Source organism: Bos grunniens, chromosome 1 (assembly GCF_055505025.1).
Source record: "Bos grunniens cultivar Pamir isolate PY7600 chromosome 1, Bosgru_T2T1.0, whole genome shotgun sequence".
NCBI lineage: Eukaryota > Metazoa > Chordata > Mammalia > Artiodactyla > Bovidae > Bos > Bos grunniens.
This window is the reverse complement of record NC_141165.1, coordinates 86,283,953-86,292,570: the sequence shown is the minus strand read 5'-3', so window position 1 is coordinate 86,292,570 and position 8,618 is coordinate 86,283,953. Positions and strand designations below refer to the sequence as shown.

General features: G+C 40.9%; 1 protein-coding gene across 1 annotated transcript; it reads right to left on the bottom strand.

The window, feature by feature from the left end:
* Positions 1-863: 863 nt before the first annotated feature.
* SMCO1 (single-pass membrane protein with coiled-coil domains 1) lies at positions 864-8,050 on the bottom strand. Its single transcript, XM_086400644.1, has 3 exons — positions 7,867-8,050; positions 3,963-4,112; positions 864-1,778 (listed from the first exon to the last, which is right to left on the bottom strand). Exons 1-3 carry the CDS (start codon positions 7,914-7,916, stop codon positions 1,334-1,336), a joined length of 645 nt encoding a protein of 214 aa, XP_086256770.1. The 5' UTR covers positions 7,917-8,050; the 3' UTR covers positions 864-1,333.
* Between the last annotated feature and the right edge of the window lie 568 nt (positions 8,051-8,618).

The following is an 8,618-nucleotide window of genomic DNA, read 5'->3' as shown; positions in this document are numbered from 1 at the left end:
TGTACTGTTTATACAAGATGGCTTGCCTCAGGGAACCTTGCCCCTCTGCCTGACTGTTAAATCAGGACCTTTGTTCAGGACGCTGTTCACCTGTGGATGGCTACAGGAAGGAAGAAATTGACACATCCCTTCCCCAGACTTGCTGTTCTAGGAGATATTTGCAAGATGAAGGGGCTTTTTACTTCTTTTCCTCACCCCACCCCCTCCACCCCACTCATTCTATAAAAGAACCTGGCATCCAGACCCAGATAGGATGGTTATTTTGAAACATTAGTTTGCCATCTTATTGGTCAGTGAGTAGAACCAGCTCGGACTTGGTAATGCTGTCTGTTCAAGCACAAGTTGCCTGTTCTCTTTATTTGGTGCCCTGCAATAAATGCTGTACTTTGTCTTAACACAACCGCATGTCAGTAGATTGGCTTTGTTGCAGACCCAAGTTTGATTTAGTAACACTTCCAAGACATAGTTCCAGTCTCTCTTTTGTGGCATGGTTTCTCTAAACAATGTGTCTGGAGAAGGATAAGACTGAGTGCATGTATCTGGCAACCAACTTATTTTCAAGGAGGAACCAGCAAGGTAACACAGCTTGTATTACTTCTCATCCTTCTCTAGGTAACTTCCCTCCAAGGTGTTACTCATTCTGGTCGTCCTGAATTTGTACCTTCCAAATTAAGTAACTTTTGCCTGTAGGGCAGGAAACCACACTTTAAAATGTTTCTATTATTGACACTACATATGCATGGCATTTGTTCAAAAAAGATTATAAAATATATGATCACTGTATGGGAATTCCCTTTATAGTATAAAATACCTGTGGAACTGTACCAGAAAGAAAATGCACATCAACATACAAAATATAGTAGTTTTTTTTTTTCTTTTTTGCTTTACTACATCATACATTCACATGTTTCAAAATTCATAAAGTACAAAATGAATTAACAGTGAAAAGACTTCTTCCTTCCTTTGATCCCTAGCCTCTAATTAGTTTTCTTCCCTAAGACAATGTTACCACTTTTTAATGTATTTCTCCAGAAGTTTATAGATATAGTAGCCTATGTATTTGTTTTTGCCCTTTTTTTCCCATTGAGCAATAATGTTGGAAATATTTTAAAACACATCTTGGTGATAACTCTGTGTTACTATACAGTTAAATGAAAGCTTCTTCATTCTCTTATATTGCTACACAGAAAGTATCCATTGTATCAGTGTATTATAATTTAACACTCTTCTCACTTTTGCTAAAAATAAGCCTGATAAATTGTATATATGTGTTGCTTCCTATTTGCAAGATAAATTATACTAGACATGGAATCTCTGAGTCCAGTGTAACAGATTAGCTTTTGACTGATGGTATCAACTCTTTTAGGGGTGACTTTTTCTCTTGGGGGGCCATCTCTGCTTTCCCCTTCTCAATGACCTGCACAGCCTTCAGCAAACCATCCTGCAGCGCCTGGTTCTTTACCATATTAGAGATCATGAAATTGATATCTCTTATATACATCTGCCTTACTTTAGCAATGTAGTGTTCTGCCTTGTTACCATGTGCTACAAAGAAGATACACAGTGCTGTGATATCTCCTTCTTGCAACCCATGTTCCTCCAGAACAGACTCCCATACAACTCTGATGTGCTTATTCTTGACTTTTCGTCTAAGGATGGAGGCTAAGGTGGGAAGACTTCTCACCAGATCTGGCAGCTTCTCAAGCACACAAGTGTGCAAGTGGACAAGTACTTCAATGACGTAGCTGTATAAAATATTCAGTTCCATTGAGGTGAACCTACAAAAAATGTTGGCACTTCTTAAGCAGTAGAACTCTCTATGTACAGCCATAAAGTGAATTTTATTAGGATAATTCAAAGAAGTATAAACATACTAGGAGAACTTTAAACAGATTGGGTTAGAGGTTTCCAGAGAAAGAGAACAAGACTTGGATCTCTTGACATAAGAAAAGCCATTGTTTATCTAAGCAGTTTTGTGATCTAAGCCTGGCCACAGTGCTTGCCCTGGAACAGGTCTCAGTAATTCATGATCTTAAGGGAAGTGATGGAATGTTTGAACAAAGGAAAGGATATCAAGAAACAATAGTTCAGTGATAAGTGTTAGTTGCTCAGTTGTGTCCAACTCTTCGTGACCCCGTGGACTGTTGCCCACCAGATTCCTCTGTCCATGGGATTCTCCAGGCAAGAATACTGGAATGGATTGCCATTTCCTTCTCCAGGGGATCTTCCTGACCCAGGGATTGAACCTGTGTCACCTGCATTACAGGCAGATTCTTAACCATCTGAGCCACCAGGGAAGCTCAATTCTTCCTAAAAGGATATACATAACAATCTGATATGTATCTTAAAAGTTCTGCAGGAACTAAGGCCCCACCCAGGTGGTGGTGGTTGTTCAGTCACTCAGTCATGTCCAGCTCTTTGCAACTCCATGGACTGTAGCATGCCAGGCATCCCTGTCCTTCACTATCTCCCGGAATTTGCTCAAACTCATGTCCATTGAGTTGATGATGTCATCCAATAATCTCATCCTCTGCACCCCTTATCCTCCTGCCTTCAGTCTTTACCAGCATCAGGGTCTTTTCCAATGAGTCAGCTCTTTGCATCAGGTGGCCAAAGTATTGGAGCTTCAGCTTCAGTATCAGTCCTTCCAATGAATATTCAGGATTGATTTCCTTTAGGATTGACTGGTTTGATCTTGCTATCCAAAGAACTCTCAAGAGTCTTCTCCAGCACCACAGTTTGAAAGCCTCAGTTCTTTGGTGCTCATCCTTCTTTATGGTCCAACTCTCACATAGCTTTGACTAGACAGATCTTTGTCGGCAAAGTATTGTCTCCTCTTTTTAACACACTGTCTAGGTTTGTCATAGCTTTTCTTCCAAGGAACAAGTATCTTCATTTCATGGCTGCAGTCACCATCCACAGTGATTTTGGAGCCCAGGTGGAGGATAGAATGATGATGTTGACCTTTTCTGACCCTTTTGACTTCAATCACTAAAGCTTGAATTCTGTCAGCTTTTGCCCCAGTTCTGTGCTGGTCTCCTCTGTTCAAGCTCCTTCATGAATATGCATCTATCTTTAGCTTAAAACTTCCTGATTTTGATATTTGGGAAGACATTGCTTAGGGAAAGATCCCTGCTGTTCTCCTTACTTGCTGCAAGTAATAAATCCTTCCTTGTCCAAATCTTTGGCTTGGTTGTGTCTTTTGGCCCAACACACACCAAGAGGCCAACCCAGCTTTTGGGTTTAGAACAGAAGCAGCTGTTATAGTTTAGAAAATACTTTAGAAATAGGGTCTGCCCTATTACCAAAGCCAAGACATGGAAGCAACCTAAGTGCCCATCAGCAGATGAATGGCTAAAGAAGATGTGGTGTATATCTACAATGGAATGTTACTCAGCAGTAAAAAAGAGTGAAATAATATCGTTGCAGCAACAAGGATGGACCTAGAGGTTACAATACTAAGTGAAGTAAGACAGACAAACATCACAATATCACTTATATGTGGAATCTAAGAAAATAGTGCAAATGAACTTACTTATGAAATAGATTCACAGACACAGAAAATAATTGGATGGTTACCATAGTATAAATTAGGAATTTAGAATTAACAAATATATACTATTAAAATAATTTTTTTAAAAAGAAAAGAAATAGGATTTGCACTAAACTGGATAGCTTAAATCTCAGGCCACTCATAGTACAAATTTTTTAATGGCAGAGTACTTACATTATCCATCTCTGTGTTATTAAGACTTTGCCAAGTAAGGGACTCTGAGATGTGTACCACAGTATGGGAAGTAAACCAGCACTCAAATCAATCTTTTTTGAATGAATGAGCCTGAGAAAATGTGATTTCTTCACAACGCATTGTTGGAACCATATTAAGAAACCCAGTTTTAGAATGACCACTGCAAGCTCTCATGAAACCACAAAATTCCACTGATTTCTGATTAGATACTCACTTGAGTGACAGAACTGCTTTCCATAGCTCATCTTGGGCTCCCTGGTTTGCCAAAGTCTTGCTATGATCTTCAAATTTCTGTGTCAGATTATCCTTGATGAAGTCCAGTTCTTTAAAATGTGCTTCTAAAGCTTGGAGTTTGTGGTCTACTCTATAGTATAACAGAATCAAAGGTTAATTTGGGTCAGAGCACAAAACTAAGATTTCGCCTAAAGATATAGCTACAATACATTATTTACAGTCACTAGCAGTAGCTACTTAAATTTTACAATTATGGATAGATGTTCCCATTTGCCATTCTCTCTAGTCATCATCCTAGTTCTTGCATTCCTTATGTTGCCGAACATGTGAATTGTCCAATTATCTCAGCTATCTGCCTCATTTTATTAATATATTGTACCTCATACTTTAAGAAGTATTTTATACAAACTTTGATTCTCATAACAACTATAAGTAGTGAAGCAGTCATTTTTACTATTTTACAGATAAAGAAATTGAGTCTCAAAAAGATCAAGACTTAACCATCATATAGCTATTAGCAAGTGCTGAGACCCATGTTTATTAAGGTGGCTTTCTCCACCTTATTCTATCAAAGTCTTATCCATCAGGGATAAGCTCATTCCACGCCTTCTTGAATCCCTCAGCCTTTCTACCTGGAGATCTGCTCCTTGCCTGCTTCTCTGTCACAGACACTGTCTCTATTACTTGTCACTCCCCATCTCTTCCTTTATTTTTAGAGTTAGCTTTTCGTGATCTAAATTGTAAACTCTTGAAGAGAGAGGATCATAGACTATTTCTTGAACATCTTTATGCTTGTCCCCCAATACCTAGCAGAGGTCTTACACAGAAGTAATAAAACATGTCTTCTATGACATTTGTGGTGTTAGTGAAATGCTAGGCCATGTAACAGCAAAAGGGGGACCTGAGTTGCTCTGAACAACCCTGATCATTAGAGGGCGCTGTGGCACCAAAATTACGTCTAACTGAACCACAAAGAACTGAAATCCCACAACTCATTTGTGTGAAGTCACCCACATTGTCCTTCATGAAGTGATACACAGCCAGTTCCCTGAGTTTCTATGTCCCCAGTGACCTGAATACTGTTGTGGTTGCCTAAGGTTCTGTCCTTGACCATCTTCTCTTCTTGGTCTTCACTTTATTCCAGGGTTAATTAGCTTCAGGTACCACCCCTGTCCTTCCCTTGTGGCTCAGAGGGTAAAGCGTCTGCCTACAGTGCGGGAGACCTGGGTTTGATCCCTGGGTCAGGAAGATCCTCTGGAGAAGGAAATGGCAACCCACTCCAGTACTCTTGCCTGGAAAATCCCATGGACGGAGGAGAGTAGTAGGCTACAGTCCATGGGGTCGCAAAGAGTCAGACACGACTGAGCGACTTCACTTCACTTCACTTCACCACCCCTATCCTAAGCTCTAGAGCTGAATTTTCAACGACGTTTTGTACATCTCCACTTAGATGGTGGTATCAGACTCAACTGTCTTAAGCTGAATTTACTAAGTAAACCCCTCCCCTTGCACTCCATCTTCAGAAATTTCAGCAATGGAATTTTCTCATTGCTCTGGATTCTGTATGCATATAGATAAAGCTCTGTATGAAATGTACATTTTCATTGGGAAGATCCCCTGGAGAAGGGAATGGCTATCCATTCCAATATTCTTGGGCTTCCCTGGTGGCTCAGATGGTAAAGAATATGCCTGTAGTGCGAGAGACCTGGGTTTGATCCCTGGAGATGGGAATGGCTACACTGCAATATTCTTCCCTGGAGAATTCCAGGGACAGAGGAGCCTGGCAGTGTAGAGTCCATGGGGTTGCACAAAGTCAGATACAACTGAGAGACTAACATTTTCACTTTTTTTCAAGGCTCTGTATGAAATATGCATTTTCATAGGAACATAGGCCTCCATGACCTAATATGCCAGCAATCTGTCTACAAGTCAAAACTATTATATCTGGTAAACTCTTTGTATTAACTTTTAGACCTTTAAGAACATACTTCTTATAAGTCATCTCCAGCTTGAACTCTAGAGATAAACTCTAGCTTGTCAATCAGTATACAGGTTTACATAAATTGAAGCAATTATTTGGAATCCTTTCACCAAAAGTTATTCCTCAGTTCAGTTCAGTTCAGTCGCTCAGTCGTGTCCAACTCTTTGTGACCCCATGAATTGCAGCACGCCAGGCCTCCCTGTCCATCACCAACTCCTGGAGTTCACTCAAACTCACATCCATCGAGTCGGTGATGCCATCCAGCCATCTCATCCTCTGTCGTCCCCTTCTCCTCCTACCCCCAATCCCTCCCAGCATCAGAGTCTTTTCCAATGAGTCAGCTCTTCGCATGAGGTGGCCAAAGTATTGGAGTTTCAGCTTTAGCATCATTCCTTCCAAAGAACACCCAGGACTGATCTCCTTCAGAATGGACTGGTTGGATCTCCTTGCAGTCCAAGGGACTCTCAAGAGTCTTCTCCAACATCACAGTTCAAAAGCATCAATTCTTCGGCACTCAGCTTTCTTCACAGTCCAACTCTTACATCCATACATGACTACTGGAAAAACCATAGCCTTGATCGTTCAAAGGCATTCCTGCTGCTGCTGCTAAGTCGCTTCAGTCGTGTCCAACTCTGTGCGACCCCATAGACGGAAGCCCACCAGGCTCCCCCATCCCTGGGATTCTCCAGGCAAGAACGCTGGAGTGGGTTGCCATTTCCTTCTCCAATGCATGAAAGTGAAAAGTGAAAGGGAAGTTGTTCAGTCCTGTCCGACTCCTAGCGACCCCATGGACTACAGCCCACCAGGCTCCTCCATCCATGGGATTCTCCAGGCTAGAGCACTGGAGTGGGGTGCCATTGCCCTCTCCAAAGTCATTCCTAGATCGTTTCAAATAAATCCTAAGGAACATGTCTGCAAATCTGCATTTCTGTGACAGTTGTCCAGCTCAGTTAATGGGATCACCAACTACCCAATTCCTTGAACTAGAAACCTCAGAATAACTCACTATTTTTCCCCTTTCTCTCCATCAACATGTCTCTAATCTATTCCCTCCTTTCTATCTCTAGTAAGTCAGTTAATCACCATCTTTCACTTCAACCTAGGATTACAATAGTCAAACTAGATTTCTGCTTTTCACCTCCAGTCCATCCCCGAGAGCTATTCTTCTAAAACACAATTCTGTTCTCATAACTTGACTATTATATACATTCTATGCTGCCCTGACTTGCCTAGTGATATTGCTAGAGTCAAGTCGGATCTCCTCAGCAGGAATTGTAGACTCTTTAACCTTTGCCCCTATCTTCTGCCAGTCCTCTTGCACAACTTAGTCACCAGTCACATGAGACATCTAGCTGCTGACTGAATACGGTATGATAGTCCAAGCATCTGTGGTTTACATGGACTGTTTCCTCACCCTAGAATTCCTTCTCATATTTTTATTTCTTACAAACTCCTACTCACACTTTCAGATCCAGTCTAAACGTCCCTCTATGAAGGGTTCCTTTTCCTAGTATCAAAGGCAAAATTCATTCCTCTTTTCATGTTCTCATAGCCCTTTAGGAGCATCACCATTATAAGGTCAGTCACATTAAACTGTAAGCATTTTTGAATAAATCTGTTATTCCAAAGGCTGTGAGCTCCTTGAGGACAGAAACCACATTTTATTTATTTTTCTAAGCCCAGCATATAGCGCATGCATTAATCAAATGGAATATAGCACCTAGGAGGAGATTTTTCTTTATTATTAATGGACACAATTTTTGAACCTGAACACATGAACAGAAAAAGAATTCTAATTAGCATGCCTGTAGTTATTTGCCCGTTTTTATTCTTCATTCTTCTCCTACCCATCTTCCCAGAAAAGCCGACCCATGCTTGCTCCCTCCCTGTAGCCCTTAGCAACCTTTTCATTGCCTCCTTCAAGGATATCAGGGTTGTGGTTTCATTGTTCATCTTCTTAAGGCAAAATGAAAAGAAACAAAACAAGCAAAACAAAAGCCCCACAGAGGTTTGAATCCAGGGTTTTCTGCTGCTATCCACTCAGCAACAGGCAGCAGCAGTGTGAGTATTCGATCTAAATTCTGCCTGAAAGGTCACTCAGTACAAGAAGCTTTTAATAGCTTGCACATCCAAATATAGTTTCAAAGAACTGATCGTGTGAACACAGGTGTCCTGGGATGCACTATAATATTTGCCTTTGAAAAATGACCCATAGTACATCAACATAGTAAAACAACCAGATGTAACTGTGACTCAGTGTATATTATGGTAAATGGATATATATGTACACAAATGTATACATATACTAGGTTTAAATTTGATGGAAATACTACTCTCAAATTTTAAGAGCTTAATTATTCACTTAGAATTTAAATTAGTTTTAAAGAAGCTTCAGACCTTTTATGATGAATTATATCAATGCAAAAAAATCTAACCATCCTTGCTAAGTTGCTTCAGTCGTGTCCGACTCTGTGCAACTCCATAGATGGCAGCCCATCAGGCTCCGCCATCACTGGGACTCTCCAGGCAAGAACACTGGAGTGGGTTGCCATTTCCTTCTCCAATGCATGAAAGCACTCAGTCGTGTCCAACTCTTAGCAACCCCATGAGCTGCAGCCTACCAGGTTCCTCCGTCCATGGGATTTTCCAGGCAAG

Coding starts and splice junctions, on each gene's coding strand:
- SMCO1 (XM_086400644.1), bottom strand. CDS start 7,916: ATGAACAATGAAACCACAACCCTGATATCCTTGAAGGAGGCAATGAAA. Junction 4,113..7,866: donor TTGAAGGAGGCAATGAAAAG/GTTGCTAAGGGC, acceptor GTTATACTATAG/AGTAGACCACAAACTCCAAG. Junction 1,779..3,962: donor AAAGCAGTTCTGTCACTCAA/GTGAGTATCTAA, acceptor CATTTTTTGTAG/GTTCACCTCAATGGAACTGA.